The 22,577-nt window shown below is 44.4% G+C and overlaps 1 protein-coding gene across 1 annotated transcript; it reads right to left on the bottom strand.

Annotated features, from left to right (window-relative positions):
- Positions 1–11,546: 11,546 nt before the first annotated feature.
- Positions 11,547–12,601, bottom strand: tcima (transcriptional and immune response regulator a). The gene has a single exon (XM_084337930.1). It carries the CDS (start codon positions 12,480–12,482, stop codon positions 12,174–12,176), a length of 309 nt encoding a protein of 102 aa, XP_084194056.1. The 5' UTR covers positions 12,483–12,601; the 3' UTR covers positions 11,547–12,173.
- Between the last annotated feature and the right edge of the window lie 9,976 nt (positions 12,602–22,577).

Below are 22,577 nucleotides of genomic sequence, written 5' to 3'. Positions count from 1 at the left end.
AACGTTAGCCAGTTAGCAGCGCCGGGTACAGTAGGTAGCAACGTTAGCTCTCATAACGTTAGCCAGTTAGCAGCTCCGGGTACAGTAGGTAGCAACGTTAGCTCTCATAATGTTAGCCAGTTAGCAGCTCCGGGTACAGTAGGTAGCAACGTTAGCTCTCATAACGTTAGCCAGTTAGCAGCGCCGGGTACAGTAGGTAGCAACGTTAGCTCTCATAACGTTAGCCAGTTAGCAGCTCCGGGTACAGTAGGTAGCAACGTTAGCTCTCATAATGTTAGCCAGTTAGCAGCTCCGGGTACAGTAGGTAGCAACGTTAGCTCTCATAACGTTAGCCAGTTAGCAGCTCCGGGTACTAAAAATAAAGCATCACATTAATAAGACAACAGTAATAAAAGTACGGCAATAGGCAAAGCACAGTAAAATAACATTTCAGTAAAAGATCAATACATCAAATTAAAAAATTTAAAAAAACATAATAATAAAAACATTTCAATAAGATACTCGCTTTCCCAAGGCATGGTACACTATTTGTAAGCTATACTGTATAGGTACGTTTTTAATTTTTCTTTAAAAATGTGTATGGAGCTGGCGTTCCTGATGTGTGTTGGTAGTGTGTTCCATAGTTTTGGGGCATAGTTGGCAAATGCCATACTTCCGATCCTCTTTTGGTTTCTGGGTGTGTCTAATAAACCTGTAGTGGATGACCGTAGCGTTCTTGAGGGCAGATAATTAACTAGGGAATTTGCTATGTATTTTGGGCCTTGCTAATTAAGAGCTTTATATGTCAGGAAAAGGACCTTAAAATCAATTCTATGAGTTATTGGAAGCCAGTGCAGAGTGGCTAGGACTGGAGTGATATGTTCTCTTCTCTTTGTACGAGTTAATAATCGAGCTGCAGAGTTTTGGATAAGCTGAAGCTTCCCAATGATTGCTTTGGGAAGACCAGTGTGTCAATGTGTCCTTGACAATGCTCACCTTCTTCAGACACTGTTTGTGATGGATAGACTAAATTGCAGCGAGTGATTGGAAATAGTAGCTATGTGAAACTATGTAATGGAAACCTGGCCCAGCTACAGCTAGATGGGGAAATCGAATGGCCACAAATGTGTTGGTTTAAAACTATGCTGTCCTCTCACTGTGAGAGGACCGCTCATGCTTTTGACCTCAATATCATAATAACAGATATATGAACCCATTATGTGCTATGTGTCGTTGCTGTTGTTGTTGTTGTTGTTGTTGTTTATGTTCTTGTCGTTGTGTTGTTATTGTTACTGTTGCTCTTTTTTGGGCTGGTGTTTATTCAGTTTTTGTTGTTTTTTTTTTTTTTTTTTTATTTATACGATTGTCAAAATATAATAACTCTGTATTTTGTCTTTGCGGACCCCCTTGAAAACGAGATGGTTCATCTCAAGTGGTTATTCCTTATAAAGAAATTGCAAATAAATGCTTTGCGGTGGAATTTTCATGTTTACAATGTTAAAAATGATTAATTAGAGTGTTGTGAACATTATTAATTCAAGACAGCAGAGGTTGAGTACTTTTGCTCAATCTATCACATTCACACCCGAGTGATTTTAATTAACTTTACAACCGCAAAATACAGTACTGTACACGGGCTGTCCAAAATATTTTCTAAACAGACTTACATGGTTCTTCGTCTCAAGGGTTCAATTATCAAATAAGATAAGATAAGATAAGATATTCCTTTATTGATCCCCTTGGGGGAAATTCAGGCATCATAGCAGGAGGGGCAAGGGGAGGTGTAAACAATATAACAATAACAATAGCCCTCTAAGTTATATTTGCCCTACAATAAATATAGTTACAATATATATCATCTAATAATCTAATATCTAATCTAATATATAATCTAAAAATGCTAAATGCTAAAAATATGCTCTGGGCCCTATTCCCCGTACCTGGTTCAACTAAATCGATCAAAAGTCCCATTATCCAGATTCAATTAACCCGATGTTTGAATCCAGACTTTCCCTGTTCCTCGAACGCTGATTCAGTCTCGTTAATTCGAACCAGACTTGATACTCAGAATAATTGCGCGTGGCCGCCTCACCTGAAAAGACAGCAGGTGTCGATCGCAGAAATCCTGATTTTCTAACGGCATTGATTGATTGATTGATTGATTGATTTAAAACTTTATTAACAAGATTGCAGAATGGGTACAATACAGTACGGCTCAATAGCCTCGCAGACAAGTTAAATGCATAATCTATAGGCTAATTTTAAATCCCTCATTACCCCAATCAATCAGATTACATTTCTTTAAATGTGCCTGCTGGCAGTAGGCTTAATGGAATGAATAATCAAATGAGATCTTGCTAGCGAAAATAATTAGTTCAACTCTTTCAGAATAAGGATAAAAACAAGCCCAAATAGTATATCTAATTGATGCGAATTATATTATGAGGATATCTGTACTGTATGTGCTGTATGTGAGGTATTATGTACTATATAAATACATGGTTCCCAAAGAGAGGCTTGGAGGGAGATTGATTGATTGATTGAAAAGTTTATTAACAGATTGCAGAATGGGTACAGTACAGTACATCTCAATACATACAATTGTTAAGGGGATGCAGACCAGAGAAAGACTTTCGTCTTGTTTACACCAGGGTCCCCCATTTTCAATTCATCATAACATATATGACATACATGACATACAGATAGACAGTACTGCTACATCTATACATTTATGACATATCAGATTTGCAAATACAGTACTGTTTGTGATACAAAAGTGTCCAGAAACGGAGTGTATATACATTTGGCGTAGAAACTGTACATTGGAGGAGGTTGGTGGGGTGGGGTTGGGTGGGTTGGGTGAGGGCTGTACATTGGAGGTGGGGGGGGGGGGGGGGGGGGTTGGGTAGGGGACACACACACATTTTACACTGTACATTGGAATATTGACAAAGCCTTACTTGGTCATTTACTGTACAACTAGGTTAGGACATTTGTAGGGGCCAGTTTCGAATTGCAGTCTCACGTAGGTGTTTTTTGAGAGTGTTTTTGAAGGTGGGTAGTGATTCACATTCCTTTACAGCTTTAGGCAGGGCGTTCCACATTGATGTGGCATAATTGCTAAACGTGTTTAGTCCCTTGTTTGAGCCGAATCTGGGTTTTACATGATTTGTGGAGCTCCCTCTGGTGTTGTGATCGTGGTATTCACTGACCTTTGGGAAGTATTTTGACATGTACATGGGTACCTTGGTCGCGTAGTGTATCTTGTAGACCAGGCCCATTGCAAGTTGCTGTACTCTGTCGTCTACTCTAAGCCATCCTAGGTTGTCAAAGTGGGCAGGGGTGAGGTGGGTTCTAGGAGTCAGGTCAAGTAGTAGTCTGACTAGCTTGTTTTGAGATGTTTGTAATTTGTTTTTTAGTGCCTTTGAGGTGCTTTGGTACCATGAGGTGCAAGCATAATCGTAGTACCCTTGAATGAGTGCTCCTGCTAGAGTCTTCAGGGTATTCTTGTTTACCAGAGAGGAGATCCGGTACAAGAATCGCGTTCGTTGGTTGACTTTTTTTATTACATTGGATGCCATTTTGTCACAGGAAAGATTAGCCTCTAGGATGGAACCCAGGTAGGTAATTTCATCTTTCCTTGTGATAATATTGTCACCCACTGTAACCGAGAAGCCGTCGGTCTTGCTGAGTTTGTTATTTGAACCGAAGAGAATGGACTCTGTTTTGCCCATGTGTAATGATAGTTTGTTGTCGGCGAGCCATATGCAGATTTTGCCTAGTTCCGAGCTGAGGGCTTTTTCAACCTGTAACTTGTTCTTGTCAGAGACCAGCAGGGCTGAGTCGTCCGCAAACAGGAACAAGTTGCAGTCACAAGCTGACGACATGTCATTTGCATAAATTAGGAATAGTAGCGGTCCTAGTATGCTTCCTTGTGGAACACCACAGCTCACTGTGAGGGGGGGGGATAGGGTACCGTTTACTTCCACCATCTGTTCCCTCCCCTCCAGGTAGGATTGTATCCAGCTCACTGATAAACTATCAAAACCAATTGCTTTTAGCTTGTCAATCAGAATGGTGTGATTGACAGTGTCGAAGGCCTTTTGTAGGTCCAGCATGACCATGCCGCAGTATTTGCCCGCGTCCACCTCTTGTTTGATGTGGTCGTTCAAGTAGAGAAGGCATGTGTCAGTGGAGTGGGATGTTCTGAAGCCAGATTGGAATTCGTAGATTAGATTTTTTTCCGCGAGGTACTTTTCGATCTGTTCGTATACTATTTTTTCCATGACTTTCGAGATGGATGTAAGGATAGAAACAGGACGGTAGTTACCCGGGTCTAATTTGCTGCCCTTTTTGTGCAGGGGTGTTACTCTCGCAATTTTGAAGTCCTTGGGGACGTGTCCCTGTTTTATGGAGAGGTTTATTATGTGTGTGATGACTGGGGTGATGGCTGCTGCTGAGTCTCTGAGGAATTTGGAGGGGATGTTGTCATGGCCAGTGGCCTTGTTTGGTTGGAGGGCGCTCAGTTTTTTGAGTACCTCATCTGTAGTTACTATTTCCAGTTTGAAGTCGTCTTTGTGGACGCCTAGGTTCATGTAGTATGCTACTATGTGTTCTACCCCATACTGCCCTGAGTGGGAGGGTAGTTTGTTTACCAGTGTTGTGGCTATGTTTGTGAAGAAAGTGTTTAAGTAATTGGCTACATCCAGCTTGTCTGTGATGAGCGTGTTGTCCGTCTTTATGTTTATGTTTGAGAATCTGGTTTTGAGTTTTTTACTGCAGCCTAGTTGATTGTTGAGTAATTTCCAACGTTCACGTGGTTTATTTTTGTTTTCCTCGGTTTTGTCATTGATGAAATTTTTTTTGCAGTTTTGATCATGGAGTTTACGTCATTTCTTAGTCTGTTTCTTTCTAGTTTGAGTTCAGTCACGTGGTCTTGGAGTTCACTGCTCGTGCTTTTGGTAAGCTTTGACTGACTTTTACGAAACTCAGAGCATTTTTTGTCTCTGGCTTTCATAGCGGTCAGTATTTCAGTGTGCATCCATGGCTCAGCGCGATTTTTTACCCTGGTGGTTCTTAGGGGGGCCATTTTGTTTAGTATTGATGAAAATTTGGTTTTGAAGCCAAGCCAAGTTTCTTCAACCAGTGTACCATTGAGTTCATCTGACCAGTCCAGACTCTCCAGTTCAAGGTTAAAGGCCTCGCTAGAGTAGGTTTTGAGGTCTCTAGATGTGACTGTTTTGTGACAGCCAGCCTTTAGTTTTAGCTTTTTGCGGGTACAGAATATCATGTAATGATCACTTAACCCGCATGCTATAACCCCTTTACTGGAGATCTTGGACTTGTCAGAGGTCAGTATGAGGTCAATGGTAGTCTGAGTTGATTCACATATCCTTGTGGGTTGGGTGATTAGTTGGCTGAGGCCGTGCAGATCACAAAACCTATTGAAGGATTTGAAGACGGGTGCATTTTTTTGTTGCATATCCGTGTTCCAATCCCCAATAAGAATTTTTTCCGCATCCTCAGCTCCAGCTAAGCACACATCCAGAGTATCATAAAAGCCAGTTTGATCTGGCGGTCTGTATATTGTGCCGACTAGAACAGATTTTGCCCTTTCAAATAAAATTTCCACCCATACGGTTTCAATTGTCTCATGATGAAGGTCAGTACGGGTAATGAATTTGGTGTCCTTATGTATGTACATACAAACACCACCTCCATACTGGTTTCTGTCATTACGGACTATAGTATAGTTCTCTATTTCTATTTCAGGGTCTGTTACAGATGGATCAAGTTTAGTTTCAGTAAAGCATATTATGTCTACCTTATGTCTACCTGTGGGAGGCTACAGTTACACTATTAATCAGGTTTTAATCTGTTTCCATACATGCATTGAATTGATTAACCTTTGGTTTATACCAGTGACACCTCATGTTCATCATCAGATAACAGTGCTTGAACAGATAAATGCATTTTCTCAAATTCATTCATCAAAAACGGCAAAGGCTCATTCAATTTATCGAGTCACGTCACGTCATCAAATCCATCAAACAGCGCATCTCCTCATATATTTTAAACCCAGTTACAATATCACAATAACATGTGACACTGTCACAGTGATACAATTAAACAATCCACAGATTCAGATTCCTCATAATTCATATCCACAATCCACGCATAGACGCTTCAATGTATGCTTGAATTGAATGAAACACAATCCGGGCGCTCCGTTAAGCAAATACACAGCGAAGAATATTAAACTAATCAGAGTCAAAAGGCCGATAGGTTTCATTCATTAAAAATATCCCGCGGGATTCACATTTGCAATGATCCGCTTAGTCCGTTATTAAAATAACTGTGTGTGTCGCGATCGCGAGCGCCGTATCCGTATAACTATGACGTGCATTATTTAGGACAAAGTCAATTCATAGGCTGAATATGATTTATTATCAGCATTTTAGGTCTATTATTTTACATTTCAAAAGCCCCCTCTAGAAAAACGAAGCACAAAAACATAATTCAGAATGGTATAATGATATCTAGACTGTGAGAATTATTTCAGGAAGCGAGCTTGGATTTATTTGCGAGGGCGTGGCCATGCAGGTTATCCAGCTAACTGAACTTAAACCTGCCCTGGAGCAGGTTCAAACGTTCTGATCTGTTGCCATAGCGACTTAGAAAATCCGACGTCGGGGAACGGAAATGTCTGGCTTAAGTCAAGCTATGCTGAAAATGATCCGGCTAACTCAGTTAGCCAGGTACGAGGAACAGGGCCCAGGTGCGGTATGCCTTAAAATGAGGGTGACGTGGTACCTTCAAAGTGGCAACGCAGTACAAGTGAATCGTGGAACACATGAGAACAGAACAACACACTTATCACTGAAGTGGGATTTTTGAGAGGGATGCTCAACATTATGACAGCAGTGACCTGTCCGTCATCATCACATAACACTTCCTCTTTCTAGGAAAGTATGTGCCTTGTTTTCACCATGTATGGTGACATTTTCCATCTATGGATAATCTACTTGTCAACAATCAACACATGGTGGCCATGGTTACAGGAAGGGGTTGGTGCAGACTAGCGCCACACGGCCAATGCTGCCATGATGTTTTGCTTGGGATGTGGACGAATTGTCTCTGCGACCCCCCCACCCCCCCCCCCCCCCCCCCCCCCCCACCCGTGGGTGCTGTCAGGAGGTCAGAGGTCAACTCCAACGCAGGCCACTGACGCCACAAAGACACACTGGCGGTCATGTCAGCGGGCCCGGGCGAAGTCCTACACAAACAAGAACAAGCGGTAATACGCACAATACGATGATTCATCCAAAAACAACAAGAGGGCCTTCAAAAACGGAGTCTAGCTGTACACAGAAAATAAAAGACAAATTCCATGTCCCTCTCTTGGAATGCGGATGAACGCGGAATGCTTTTCAACATCTTTTGTATTCCCTTTTTCACGCTGATGCCATAGGCCAGATGGGCTTCCAGTGGGAATAGACGTGGAGTCAGACGGATCAGCGCGTCAAGGAAAAGCCACGCTCAGTGGCTCCAACATTCCTCTCCTCTCCCTTCCTGTATATGGAGCCCTTTGACCTCGGGTCTGCGTGTCTCTAACCAGCCAACCAGCTGCTTTTGACGTGGCAGAGAGAGAATCGCGGAAGCATGGGAGGAAGTATTATGGGCACATAGCAGCAGTGTGCCTTTTGGACATGAACCCTCCAAACACAGGAGGTTTTTGAGTCGTAGGGCAGGTGTGTGAGTCAGGATTGTGAGAAGAGAACGTTCGCCGATGAACGTGACACAGCAAGGTTCTGTTTTTGTTTTGGTTTGATGATAAAACAGAAGCCAATAAAATACACGGTATAATTGTTCTGATGTGGTAGGCTATAAAAACTAAACACTCTGAAGGAGGTTTTGCTCAGCAGTACACGTAATACTCGGTTTAGTGTGTTCTTTCCTGGAAGCACTCTGTACTATTGACTTCTCGTTATCAGTTTCCAAAGAAAAGGGGGTAAGAGCTTCTGGCATCAAGTAGCACTGGGCTAAACAATGTCTGTTTTTAGTAACAAATGGGATACTTTAGAAGACTAAAATATTTGACACTGGAATGTTCACTGACGCCTTGTTTGATTTATGATACAAAACCCTAAATTTAGGATCACATTTATACATACAACATGCGTTTTCTTAATGTGAGAGGAGCCAGTAAGTAAGAGCAGAGACAATCCAGGTTTTTATAATTTTGTATTAAATCTTTTTATTTGATTTGTCTTTATATATCAGAAGAGAAACTGTGAGTCATGTGGAGTCTCTGTTGATCTCCCCGGTCTAACGTTGACTAATCCTCAGGCTGTGTACAGGCTGTGTACAGCTCACACACTCAGTTCCTCATCACACAGTGTCAGCGCTCGGTTTAAACCGGTCTGCACTGGATCCACAGACAGGCTGCTACTCCCTATGATGAGGGATCTCCCTCCTACCGCCTCTCTGTTGCCCCCCCCCTCTCTGTCTCTTTGTCTCTCAATTTAAAGGGGCCTTTCACAGATTTTTAACCTGAATCCTATTGTGAGGAGGACACGCGGTATTTGGACATAAAGCTTACGAATGTGTCCTGTGTCTCGAGAGCTGCATTGCCTCCCCCTTTCTGAAACTGACCACTAGTGAACTGCAGATGCTATTTCCTCAACTATATTCAACTGTATTAGGCCTAACTTAGAAGAAATAGTGTCTCCAGTTCAATAGAGGTCTTCTCTAGGGAGGAAGGGGGGGGGGGGGGCGGGGGTGGCACAGAAGACCTCAAGATGCAAACACATTTTTATGTCCGATTATCACACATCCTCCTCACGACAGAGCAATATGATTCCAATTTTAGTAATGGCCCTTTAACACTGTCTGTCTCTTCTCTCCCCCCACCTCTCCCTCTGTATCTTCCCGTCACCGTGGCGATGGCCTCAACACGGTTACGCTAGGAGGTTGTCTGCCATGGTGTCTGTTGACATCAAAGCGTGCAGCGTTTCTTTAAGAAAGGCAGGAAGAGGGTGGGAGAGAGAGAGAGAGAGAGAGAGAGAGAGAGAGAGAGAGAGAGAGACAGGGAGAGACAGACAGACAGGAAGAGGGTGGGAGAGAGACTGCCCTGACTCAAACATATCACACTGCTGCCAAGAGACATCCAAGGGACAGCAAGACAGCCAAGACAATTGACTTAAATATTTACCTTTCTTTTCATCTGACAATTGGACAGCCTTAAAAGGGAAAAATAGGTGCAATTAAAATATACTGGTCCAAACTAAAAGTGTTGTTTAAATAACCAAACAGCGAGAATTAGACTATAGATGATTTATGATTTATATATATATATATACAGTCATTTCTGACTCTGGTCAAAATCGATTTCAACGACAGCCAGCCACTTGTTTTCTTCTATTGTTGTTTTTATTATGCTTATAAAATGTGGAAGTTAAAAATGTCTGAGAGTGTGGATGATGGGGGCGAGGATATAAATGTGTGAGTAGAGTAGAGAGAGAGAGTCAAGTCAAGTCAATAGTTTTATTTGTCACGGCATACAAGCATACAGTGAAATGCGGGGGGTCATGCCGCAGCGATCGTGCAATAATACAAGTAATAAGAATAGGATGAGAATAGACATTGTGCAATAATACAAGTAATAAAAATAAGGACATAACATCATTTTAACAAAAAGCATGGTAAGACATGCTTAGGTCCTGCGATAGTGCAATACACTGCACTACACAGAGAGAGAGAGAGAGAGAGAGAGGAGAGAGAGAGAGAGAGAGAGAGAGAGAGAGAGAGAGAGAGAGAGAGAGAGAGAGAGTAGAGAGAGAGAGAGAGAGAGAGAGAGAGAGAGAGAGAGAGAGGGGGGGATAGAGAGAGAGAGAGAGAGAGAGAGAGAGAGAGAGAGAGAGAGAGAGAGAGAGGGGGGGGGGAGGGGGGGATAGAGGGAGAGAGAGAGAGATGGAGTGAGAGTGAGAGAAAGAGAACGAGAGAGAGTCAGAGAGAGAGAGAGAGGGGGGGGGGATAGAGGGATAGAGGGAGAGATGGAGTGAGAGTGAGAGGGAGAGAAAGAGATCGAGAGAGAGTCAGAGAGAGATAGAGTGAGAAGAGAGAGACAGAGTATGTGGCTGTGTGTGTGTGAGGTGGTTTATTGTTTACTGGCGTCAGCCAGCATGCAGTGCCATAGGTGACTTTCACTCACCTGTGAATTCCCCGCCCTGGGGGCCGCGGCGCGTGGAGCTTCCTGTGTCTATATGGCACATGATGCAAGGAGCAGGTAAGGTGCACTCAGATGTCAGATGACGCATCCCACCCCAAGCTACCCTGGAACTGGTTTGAGCCAGTCTGGCACAGGGACTATCAAAGCAAGGAGATTAGCCTCAGGCACTCACTCGACTGATCTCCCAATGCTCCAGCTAAGCCTGCCTATACTGTATGTGTTCAAAAGCATGATGGAAGCACTTATATACCGAATGTGTATATCGTTTAAAAAAAAATAAAAAATAAAAAGTGTGAATATAATAAAAGGTTATTTTACGTTGATGGAAGATAATGTGTGTTTGTGTCTTCTTATCGTGGAGAGACAGACAGGAGACAGTGTAACCACTGTAGTGGCAAGCCTGTAATGCTACTTAAACGACCTCAGTCTTATCTGCAGAGCTGGGATGGCGAGATACAGCACACCTTGCACAAACACTGCTGTGCTGTTGCCGGGGCGGCAAGCCTCCCACAAACTGGTTTGCGCCGGTTCGGGGAGCCCAACACAGAAGGGAAGGGAAACCCAACGAAGGTTAAACCACATCCACCCGTGAGTAACTATGCCCCCTTTCGAATGGCCCTTTGTTGCGTCAGAATGAAAAGAGGGAAAATAACACAGACACAAATGTGAACCGTGTGTCTGCAAAAAAATTAACGCTGACCCTAGAAAGTCCTTGATTGCATGACTCAACCATCTGCATTAAACCATTTATTTACCCATCTGCTGTCTCATATTTCTGTGGTGGAATTTGTTGATCTTAGCTTATCCCCTATTTGTGGCTATAATTATGGTAATGTGAACAGTATAGGTATATAAATCTATTTCATAAATTGATTTCATTTGTATACTCTTATGACTTCATGATAGGAAATTGTGGATAGAGCATAGCAGAAGGCTTATTGAATATTGAAGCAAAATGACAACCCTATGGCTTCAGACTTCCCCTTGACAAACAAAAAAAGAAAGTTAATTGAAAGAGCATGTCTATTGTGGCATCCCAAAATTCGACCTGGGCATTGTTCTGTCACCCTTGAGGTTACAACTGCAGGTATAATTATGGGATGCTATAGACTGCTATTTCAATTAACTTTCTTTTTTGGTCAAATATAGGCAAAGTTATGTGGGGGAATTAACCCCACACACAATACTATAATAATGATCAAAGAATAATTCCTGATATTAATTCTCCCAGAGCTATAGGGTGTATTACCCTATTTAGAGAGATGGTATATAAGCTTGTCAGAAAACCACATGGTTGATATGCATATGAAGAATATACGGACAAAACAGGTTCCAATTATATACAATAATTTATTAGAAATGGCAAAGAGGAACATTTCATCAATGTATAGGTTCATTTATGGTGCAAAGACAATGTGACAAAACATATACATTAGTGGCCACTAATGAATAGTGTCAATATCACAAAGTGAAACTGGTAGAGAGACAAGGCATGTTTTTATGTTTTTTTTTTTATATATAGGAGAGGCATTTTCAGGCGGTTTCTTCGGCACCAGTCTCATATCAACAACACATAAAGTGTAACAATGTGCACCTTTAAGGTGCAGCTCAGAGTCACGCATCCATGGATGCACAAAGTCTCAGGGTCTTCTTGATGAGATAGGTATTAGGAGCTATGGGAGAACACCCCATACACACATCCCCATTTCATTCCATCTTCTAGCTCCTTCCATCCATCCATCACACGCTATCCAAAACGACGCCCTGCTGGGCCTGCTGTCACTTCGCATCGCCGTGCGCTCCTTCCTTCGTCGAACTGTGACATCATGTTTGTGGGGCCACGACTGTCTTCTGGACTCCATGATGCCCGGCGGTCGGTCCGTCCGGCGACCGCTCACCACCAGGCTGCAGTGCATGCGATCACATCCAGCTCCCGCGGAGCTGCGGAGGAGAGACGCGTTGTTCAACGCAGCTTGAGCAGGTGTCGCACCATCCCGGCGATCTGGAGGAACTTGTCCTTCTTGCGCTGCTTCAGGGCCATCAGGGCTTTGGCCGTCTCCTCGGGGTCCTGGGTGAAGGAGAAGATGCTGCGCACCCTCTCCTCCGCCTTCATGTCCCCGGTCTTCTGGAACAGCCTCATCAGCGAGTCCTGGTTGACGTTCTCGAAGATGTTGCCCGCGGCCCTCTTGCGGTGCGCCGTGTCGAACTGGTTCTTCCCGCCGTACACCGAGGGGCACACTCGGCGGCACTCAGACGTCACGTAGTTCGACATCCTTTCTTTCTTCTTCTCTCCGCAGAAGGTCTTTCTTTCCAAAAGGGTGGCCCTTCTTCAACTCTCTGAGAGGCGGAGTGGGTTGCCGAGGTGCGCGCGCACTCTGTATGGTTGCAGTGGTGGAGAGCAGAGTGAGCAGCGAGAGCGCAGCCGGCGGTATTTATAGCGAGCGGCCGTGACGTCACCACCCGTGCTACACTCATGGAAGGCGGGGACCCGCCTCTGGCCCTCTGCACAACGAGCGTCAATAGAATAGAATAGAATAGAATAGAATAGAATAGAATAGAATACAATACAATAGAGTAGAATATAATACAATAGAATAGAGTAGAATAGAATAGAATAGAGTAGAATAGAATAGGATAGAATAGAGTAGAATATAATAGAATAGAGTAGAATATAATACAATAGAATAGAGTCGAATATAATACAATAGAATAGAGTAGAATATAATACAATGGAATAGAGTAGAATTGAATAGAGTAGAATAGAATAGAGTAGAATAGAGTAGAATAGAATACATTAGAGTAGAATAGAATAGAATAGAGTAGAATAGAATAGAGTAGAATATAATACAATAGAATAGAATAGAATAGAGTAGAATATAATACAATCGAATAGAATAGAATAGAATAGAGTAGAATAGAATAGAGTAGAATAGAATAGAGTAGAATATAATACAATACAATACAATAGAGTAGAATACAATACAATACAATAGAGTAGAATAGAATAGCGTAGAGTAGAATACAATAGAATAGAGTAGAATACAATACAATACAATAGAGTAGAATAGAATAGAGTAGAATAGAATACAATACAATACAATAGAGTAGAATAGAATAGAATAGAATAGAATATAAATCCTTTCATAATCCAGAGGGAAATTCGGCACTATACAGATTGATCACATTGAACAACAATAAACATTTAGGTAGTCGATAGGACTAAAATAAGAATAAGAACATAATAAAGAATAAAATACCGTCCGGGATATACATTCTGGTATGTATATACATTATTATATTTAGGCAGAAGTTCTCAGACAACTCCTCCATCGTAAGCTACATCACTGACGATGATGAGGAGGAGTACAGAGCCCTGGTGGAGAGCTTTGTGGGGTGGACCGACAGCAACCACCTCCAACTCAACACCAGTAAGACCAAGGAGCTGGTGGTGGACTTCCGGAGGGGCAAGAAGAGGCCCCCCCTGATTCCCATCACCATCCGAGGGGTGGAGGTGGAGGTGGTGGACTCATATAAGTTCCTTGGGGTACACCTGAACAATAAACTGGACTGGTCAGATAACACAGAGGCCCTCTACAGGAAGGGACAGAGCAGGCTGTTCTTCCTGAGGAGACTCAGGTCCTTCAACGTGTGCAATAGACTGCTGCAGTCATTTTACCAGTCTGTAGTGGCCACTGGCCAGCGTCCTCTTCTATGCTGTGGTGTGGCATGCTGGGGAGGCTACATCAACTCAAGGGACACCAACAAGCTCAACAAGCTGGTGAGGAAGGCTAGCTCAGTGGTGGGAGTCGAGCTACCTAGACTAGAGGTGATGGCAGAGAGGGGGATGAGAAGGAAGCTGGCTTCCATCATGGAGAACCCCTTCCATGTTTCAGTAGATAGTAAATTATAACACTACCTTATGCATACTGCACCTTATGTGACACTGTGAATACTGTGAATATATTTTCAGTTAGTTAGATAGTAAATTATATTGACCTATTTGTTTACACTGCTTGTGTTGTTTTTACTACCTGTACCCCCCCCCCTTCCCCCATGCTGCTATGATGCCTGAATTTCCCCAAGGGGATCAATAAAGGAATATCTTATCTTATCTTATGTATAGGCTACTCTCTCCAATTGCATGTAATGGGGTTGCTGCTGTATGATGACATCAAAATGAAATTGATTGATTGATTGAAAACTTTATTAACAGATTGCAGAATGGGTACAATACAGTACGGCTCAATTACACACAATTGTTAAGGGGATGCAGACCAGAGAAAGACTTTCCACAGCATCTCTCTGCTGGGCATTTGAAAAAACAAAACAAAAAAAACACATGTAATACATGATGAATAACGTGCCCAGAGTCAGACACAGCTTGGCAAGGTAAACAGATGTCAGTTGACAACACAATGTGTATATAGGCTGTGTGCCTCATTTGTGTAAAGTGTTTACTGTAGTTTTATTTATGCTCTGAAGTAAGATGTAAATAAAAAAGAATAGGCTAAACAAAATTGTTAATGTTATATGGTTCACAGAAACATGTTTGGAGTGTGTTTTGGGTATCTCCATCCCCTCAAGGCTGTATGATGACCACTTCTCTCAGAAGGTACTAATATAAAATGCTGTTCTGTTGTTGTTATTGTTTTTGTTGTTGACTCAGAAGACTAATACAAAAAAGTAAAAAAGATTAATAAAAATAAACTACTATACTACTACTATAAGCAAGGTATTGTAAATACATGTGTTACAATGGTAGCCTACCCTATTATGCTCAGTAGTGAAACATAGCCCACTGCTTGCTTTGCTTTGGTTACTCATGGTCGTTACTGAAAAACAAAAACTGTTTCTAATATCTTGACTGTCGCCAAAATAAAAAAAATACAGCAGATTAGATTGCACTATAATCCAGTGAACAGGTCTGGCTATAAATGTGAAGTGGCCTCTCCCTTGGGTTCCAATGAAGAGGTTACTCTAGGTGACTTGTGTTTACCACTGTGGTGAGGGAGCAGCCCACAGCCCAGCCTCACTGATGATAAGACAGAGGCGTTCACCCTAGAGACCGAGAGTACACACTCAGCAGCGCCCAAGTCAACAGGTTCCACATCCTGTATGATCACAGTCACACATCTCACTAAGGTCCCTCGTTTCTTTTCTATTTATTCAATTGCTTGAGGAGGAGGGTGTTATGGAAGTCGTGAGAGCTCACTCCCTTATATGGCAAAGGAAAGTGAAGGGCTAAGGGAATTGTTCCCGGTGTTCCCCTACAGCTGTGCCCAGGAATGGGAATGCCCGGCATGTGGTTGTTGATGGACTATACTCAGTGGAACAATGTCCAGAGACCTCCACTCGGACCGTGCGCCCGTGCACGGCACAATCTACACACCGAACAATGTCCAGAGACCTCCACTCGGACCGTGCGCGGCACAATCTACACACCGAACAATACCCAGAGATCCTCGTTCCTTCCAGGTCTGGCTGAACGTCGCGCCGCCACAGGATACCTAGCTGTCTCGAGGCTGGCATGACAGTTATGACTGGAGGCAACGTTAATGCATTTTCCGGAAAGGGAAGGCAGGGGGGGGGGGGGGGGGGGCGGGGGATGGCATATTTATGACCCCGTCGACGTTGTCTCTGAGCCGCGGCGAGAGTCTGCTGCACAATGAGATCCTCGGCGGGGAAGCGGAAGCCGGGGACCTCGGGGCCGCCGACCCCGCTCTCTCCCGCTACACGCCAAGCATTCAGTCTTTATCATAACAAAACAGATGCCAAATTTAACTGGGGGGGGGGGTCAAAGGTCCTGTCATCATTCTTCCCCTCGGGGGTCGAGCACCGGGAGACGGTCGGTTCACTCCCTTGTGGACGGCTCCGAGACAGACACGACATGATCTCACTTCGACTGATAATCAGAAAATCTCCAAGCAAGCCATTTTGAGTAAATAACCCCCCACCCTGAAATATCACAAAAAGGCTATTTGTGTTCAAGGGGAATGCGTGTATGTTTATCGACGACTGAAGAATGGCACCGAGTGAGAGGGGAGTCCTCTCGATTTAGTAACAGGGTCAATGTCCTACCGGATATAGATACTGGACCAATTCCCTCATGGAATGTCGTGTCTACATCCTTGTTTATCAATCAATCAATCAATCAGATGTATTTATAGAGCACATTTAAACATGACACATGTCAACCACAGTGCTGTACAGAGGGTAGATACACATAGATACATCTAGACAATTATCGACAACAATCACATCTCAGTTTTACGGGAGGACACACAAGAAAACACACAGGAAAACAGGGCATGAGTCAGTGAACATCGGGAAAAGCTACTAGGTAGAAGTGGGTTTTGAGTCTAGACTTGAAGGCATCTGTCGTATATTAACTGATAAAAAAAAGAGATATGTGATATGCCTGGGAGGCTTTCAATACCAAGTTAAAGGCGAATGCCACCCTGTTATGCCTCAGGAATAGTTGAGTCAGTATTTGTGAACACGCTTCCTTCATTCGTCATTAGTGTGGACAGTATATGACATGGTGTATGTTTGTTCATTGATGTGACAGTGTTTGGGAACATACTGTTTGTGTTTTATTTATTTATTTTACATTTTTTTTTGTGTTTGTGATTTGTCTTGATGTGTGTTTGTGAAACTATAAAAACTGAAAATAAAATATTATAAGTATTTGTGAATACAAACCAGAGAGCACGCTCAAATCTGTGATGTCACCCGGATGTAAAATCTCACGTCCAAATGAGGTTTATTTTCTGGTCATCCGAATTTAAACAGCATTTGGACGCAAGAGCTGCACACACACATGTCATGACCCCACAAAGTCAGTGTTTTTCACTGTCTATTGAGCAGCTCCAGATTTTATATTGAGATAGTGTCACTCATTCAAAATTCCTACTGTAGCTTTAGGACAGATTTGTGGCACATTTTTCACAAATATTGAGTTAACTGTTCTGGGGGCTCAGGGATAACATATCGATTGTTAAAATGGTGTGGTTCATCTAGTCATCTAGTAGCAAGAACTGGTGATGTACCACTGTATCACCGGCGGATGTTACCATGTTCTCATTTGCCGCACACCCATCATATCCCAGGCAGGAACTATATACTGTAACATGATTTCTCTAAATGGTAATACTGTTCTGCATGAAATACTGACTGAATGTTGAAACACTCCAAAAGTATCTCCACGCTTTTCTTTTTCTTTTCTAAATGACGGAACAGTGGTCTGGGACATTGATAGATTGATTGAACGCTTTATTAACAGATTGCATAATGGGTACAATACAGTACGGCTCAATACAAACAATTGTTAAGAGGATGCAGACCAGAAAAAGACTTTCGTCTTGTTTACATCAGGGTCCCCCATTTTCAATTCATCAAGACATTTATGACATACATGACATACAGATTGTTATGGTTTGAAACCGACCCCAATAGCACAACACAAGACAGGTATGAGAGTAAGCCAAAACAGGGCAATATTTATTATATAACAAAAAGCGGCACAGTCCCTTTAAGGGAGAACACAAAAAACACTAGAGTCCATGAAATATGAAAACTGCGGCACTGTGCCTTTAACAGGCGAACAGGCTAAGGGACTAGGGGCAATGGAGAGGGGGACAGGGACAGAGGCCCGGAGAGGCGGGCTAGAGACTGGGACAGAGGCCCGGAGAGAGGGGCTGGGGACGGGGACAGGAATCCAACGGCGGAGGCCTGGCACGGGGACCGGGGGCCCGACGGCGGAGGCCGGGCACGGGGATCCTCTTCCATCCCTACACCGAGTAGGGCTCTGCTGCTCAGAAAGGAATCCTCCTCCTCCTCCTCGGATGCTGCAGATGGGCAGCGCAGAACAAAGGGGGTCCCAGGGGACCGGGGCGAGAACACGCCATCCCCCCGTGGAATAGGGAGCGATGGCGAGCCGGGGTCCGAGGGAGATCACGCCATCCCCCCGTGGAATAGGAAGCGATGGCGAGCCGGGGTCCGAGGGAGAACACGCCATCCCCCCGTGGAATAGGGAGCGATGGCGAGCCGGGTTGACATCTGGAGTGGGAACACTGGAGTCCTCCCGTAGAGAATTAGAGAGCGAAGGCGGTGTCCCACTCCAGGCACACGGCAACAGGTGGTGATGGCTGGAACGTCGTCTCACGCCGGAGACGCGGCAGGTGATGGTAGCAACAAGATGGCACGACGTCTGGAGTGAGAACAAAGGGATCCTCCCGTGGAAGTATAGAGAGCGAAGACGATGTCCCACTCCAGGAAACGGCAGTAGATGGTAACGTACAGAACCAGCGTACAGAACACAGAACGACCCGACAAGGACTGGAGGGGAGTCTGCAACCTAAGTACTCTCCCGAGCTGATCGCAAACTCCCAACAGGTGCGTGAAGGTAGGGGAACAAGAATGTCCAAAGGTGGGGGCTGGTGAAGAGTAGGAGACAGGGAAAAGTCCTCGCAAGGGTGGGGGCTGGTGAAGAGTAGGAGACAGGGAAAAGTCCTCGCAATGGTGGGGGCTGTTGAGGAGAGTAGACAGGGAAAAAAGGTCCAGGGACAGGCGAATCCTCACACAGATATACAGTACTGTTTCATCAAGAACATTTATGACATACAAGACATAATACACAATATACAGTACTGTTTAAGAGAAAGAGATCTTAACAGAAAAATATATACATTCGAAGGGGAAGAAACTGTACATTGGATGGGGTTGGGTGGGTGGGTGGGGGCTGGGTTTTGGACATTTACCGGGTCCAGTTTTTAATTGCAGCCACCCCGTAGGTGCTCTTTGAGACCGGTTTTGAAGGAGGGTAGGGATTCACATTATTTTACGGCTGTGGGTAGGGCGTTCCACATTGTTGTGACATAATTGTGAAATGTGTTTAGTCCCTTGTTTGAGCCGAATCTGGGTTGAACATGATTTGTTGAACTCCCTCTGGTGTTGTGGTCGTGGAATTCACTGACCTTTGGGAAGTATTTCGACATGTACATGGGTACCTTAGTGGTGTAGTGTATCTTATAGACCAGGCCCATTGCAAGTTGCTGTACTCTGTCGTCTACTCTAAGCCATCCTAGGTTGTCAAAGTGGGCAGGGGTGAGGTGGGTTTTAAGAGTGAGGTTAAGCAGTAGTCTGACCAGTTTGTTTTGTGATGTTTGTAGTCTTGTTTTTAGGGCCTTTGAGGTGCTTTGGTACCATGAGGTGCATGCATAGCCGTAGTACCCTTGAATGAGTGCTCCTGTTAGAGTCTTCAAGGTATTCTTGTTTACCAGAGAGGAGATCCGGTACAAGAATCTTGTTTGTTGGTTTACTTTTTTGATTACATTGGTTGCCATTTCGTCACAGGAAAGATTTGCCTCTAGGATGGAACCCAGGTAGGTAATTTCATCTTTCCTTATGACAATATTGTCACCCACTGTAACTGAGAAGCCGTCGGTCTTGCTGAGTTTGTTATTTGATCCAAAGAGAATGGACTCTGTTTTGCCCATGTGTAATGATAGTTTGTTATCAGCGCGCCAGGTGCAGATTCTGCCGAGTTCGGAGCTGAGGGCTTTTTCAACCTGCAACTTATTCCTGTCAGAGACCAGCAGGGCGGAGTCGTCCGCGAACAGGAACAAGTTGCAGTCACAAGCTGACGACATGTCATTTGTATGAATTAGGAACAGTAACCATCCTAGTATGCTTCCTTGTGGAACGCCACAGCTCACTGGGTTAATGTAGTTCACTTCATTGCACTGTCTAAATGCATACTATATAAGGGCTTTTAAGTACTTTATTTTAGACCAGCAGAATGATCAATTGTTGCACTTAAAAAGTTGTTGTTCTATATAGCCTAGTAGTAATTTACTTACCATCTTCTCCAGAGTAAGACAAGAAGATAGGTAGCCTACTAATTTCCTGCATTCTGTAGAAAGATATCTGGCTGCAGGTTAGCCTAGCTTAGCACAATGAACGGAAGCGCACAGTAGGGCCTACCAGTTAGCCTTAGTGTAGCAGGGTGGATTATCCCTGCTTTATGGGAGTGATTGTACACGGCCACCTGGTAGCGGGACGCAGCAGAGCTGAGTCAAGCTGGATCCCCGACTGTAGGCCAGGAATGTCAAAGTGGAGGTCGAGCAGCAGGAGCGGATGGGGCCTAGGATTCACTGACCTAGGGATGGTACTCTGGTCCTTCTTGCCCTCCAGGGCGATCAGCAGTAGCTCCCCACACACCCCCACTTCCCCCAACACTTCCTGAGCCCTCCCACACCTGATGGCAGTAAGATGGATGATGTATTCGCTCCCCAAAGCAGTACCATTCCTTAATGACCTGTAACCATGAACTATAGGCAGGGGTGGTGAAAGGGTTAAATAATAATGAACATTACCCGGAGAGAAAAGGGTTAGGCAAAGTGCACATTAAAGACTCACACACAGTGTTCCCATTTACATCTCCTTTTATATAACCTGGTTCAAGGTAACAAGTATCACTCAATTAGAAAAGCTATTTCCTCTCTGGCACCTAGTGCTCTCGCTCTATAATACACAAGGACCGAAATTATTCCCACAATTGGCACCTAGTGCTCTCACTCTATATTACAGACACAGTAAGAACCTCTTCCCTTTATGGGTTATATACTGCTCCGCTTCGCGGTAGGGGAGAACCAGGTAAGGGGTAAAGGAGTTCAATGGGAATTTTATAAAGAACCACACATTATTATTACACTCAAAAGAAATTAACAGTGGGCCCACATTTAGCAAATAAAGTCCTATCTAAAGCCGGCTTGAAATGTTTGGGGCGCCCCTATACACTGCTCTCCAGCGTTCGTTCAAAGCACCGTTTATCTTCACTCTTACAGAGCCTGCGCCACACAGTGGACTGTCTACCGAACACGTTTCAACACTCAGAGCACCGCTGGTACTTATCCAAGATGGCGGGCCCAACCTCAGCACCACTAGTCCGGGTGCTAAGATGGCAGACGGAGATCCCGCGATAACAGCCAGCGGGGCGGAGTAGACACTGGGGCAGGTGCTGCTGGGCAACGGCTTGGAGAGGCTGGAGAAGCGTGCAGTGTAGTGGCGTCCTCTGCTGGGCTGAAGAGGTGGGCCGGGGCGCGTGCTAAACTGTGGTACTCGCCTAAACACAGCTAAACTGTGGGTCGTGTTGAACCCTCCTGCTATGACCCGCATGTATTTCTAGGATAACCGTTTTGTAGCTGAGTCTGTTCCTCGCGTGCTGATTCGCTGGTGCTCCCGTTTTAGACCTCCTTCTTCCTCCGTGTAGAACGTCAAAGAGGCAGTTCCTCTCTGCTGCACTTGACGTTGAACCCATTCTTCTTCGCCTGATGTCCTTCCTGCCCAGCGACCACCACCGCCCCCTGCCGGCACCTGTAGTCCTGTCTCGCTATGAAACGTCAATGTTTTGAAGAAGGAGAATCAAAGAGCAGCAAGATAATAGTCAATGTCGGGGTAGGAATGATCAAAAGCGGTCAACTGGTTACAACGTCCTCGTGAACACAGGGAATGCAAAAGATTAACGTTAGAAACCCTGAATAATAGCCAGACATATTCAGGTGGCTACATTAGCATTGGCCAACTAACACCTCTCCCAGAGTTTAAGCTAGGCACAGCCTAGCCTAGCTTAGCACAATGAACGGAAGCGCACAGTACCGGTTAGCCTTAGCGTTGGCCAACTAACACCTCTCCCAGAGTTTAAGCTAGGCTACTGGTACTGTCCGCTTCCGTGTGCTAAGCTAGGCTTTCTACTGAACGCACAGAGAGAAAACTGGTCTCTATCTTTAGCCTAGCATTAGCATTGGCCAACTAACACCTCTCCCAGAGTTTAAGCTAGGCACAGCCTAGCCTAGCTTAGCACAATGAACGGAAGCGCACAGTACCGGTTAGCCTTAGCGTTGGCCAACTAACACCTCTCCCAGAGTTTAAGCTAGGCACAGCCTAGCCTAGCTTAGCACTATGAACGGAAGCTCACAGTACCGGTTAGACTTAGCATTGGCCAACTAACACCTCTCCTAGAGTTTAAGCTAGGCAACCCGGGAGTTGACACTGCCCCAACATACCAGGGAATCAACCACCCTCTTGGTACAGACGGTGGTTGTTCCTATAACCCCTCAAGAAAAACTCCAAAACACACCTGCGGGTATACACCAGCTATACCGCAGTACAAGTGTTTCAGTTTCCAAAAAAGGGTTATCCCAGGCCTACGGTATCAACGAAACTTTACTTCGGACCGGGCCCGGCGGCTCGGGAAGCACAGGGTTACCAGAGGAGGTCCAAAAGACCACCCCAACAGCCCCCTCTTCGCCATGCGTGAGAGAGGAGCGAAGAAAAGAGAACCAGCCCCTTATGATAGTGCAGAGTA

Source organism: Notolepis coatsorum (assembly GCF_963971535.1).
Source record: "Notolepis coatsorum genome assembly, chromosome: 2".
NCBI classification, from domain to species: Eukaryota; Metazoa; Chordata; class Actinopteri; order Aulopiformes; family Paralepididae; genus Notolepis; species Notolepis coatsorum.
Note: the sequence above shows the minus strand (reverse complement) of the source record. Positions and strands in the feature narration are given on the sequence as shown.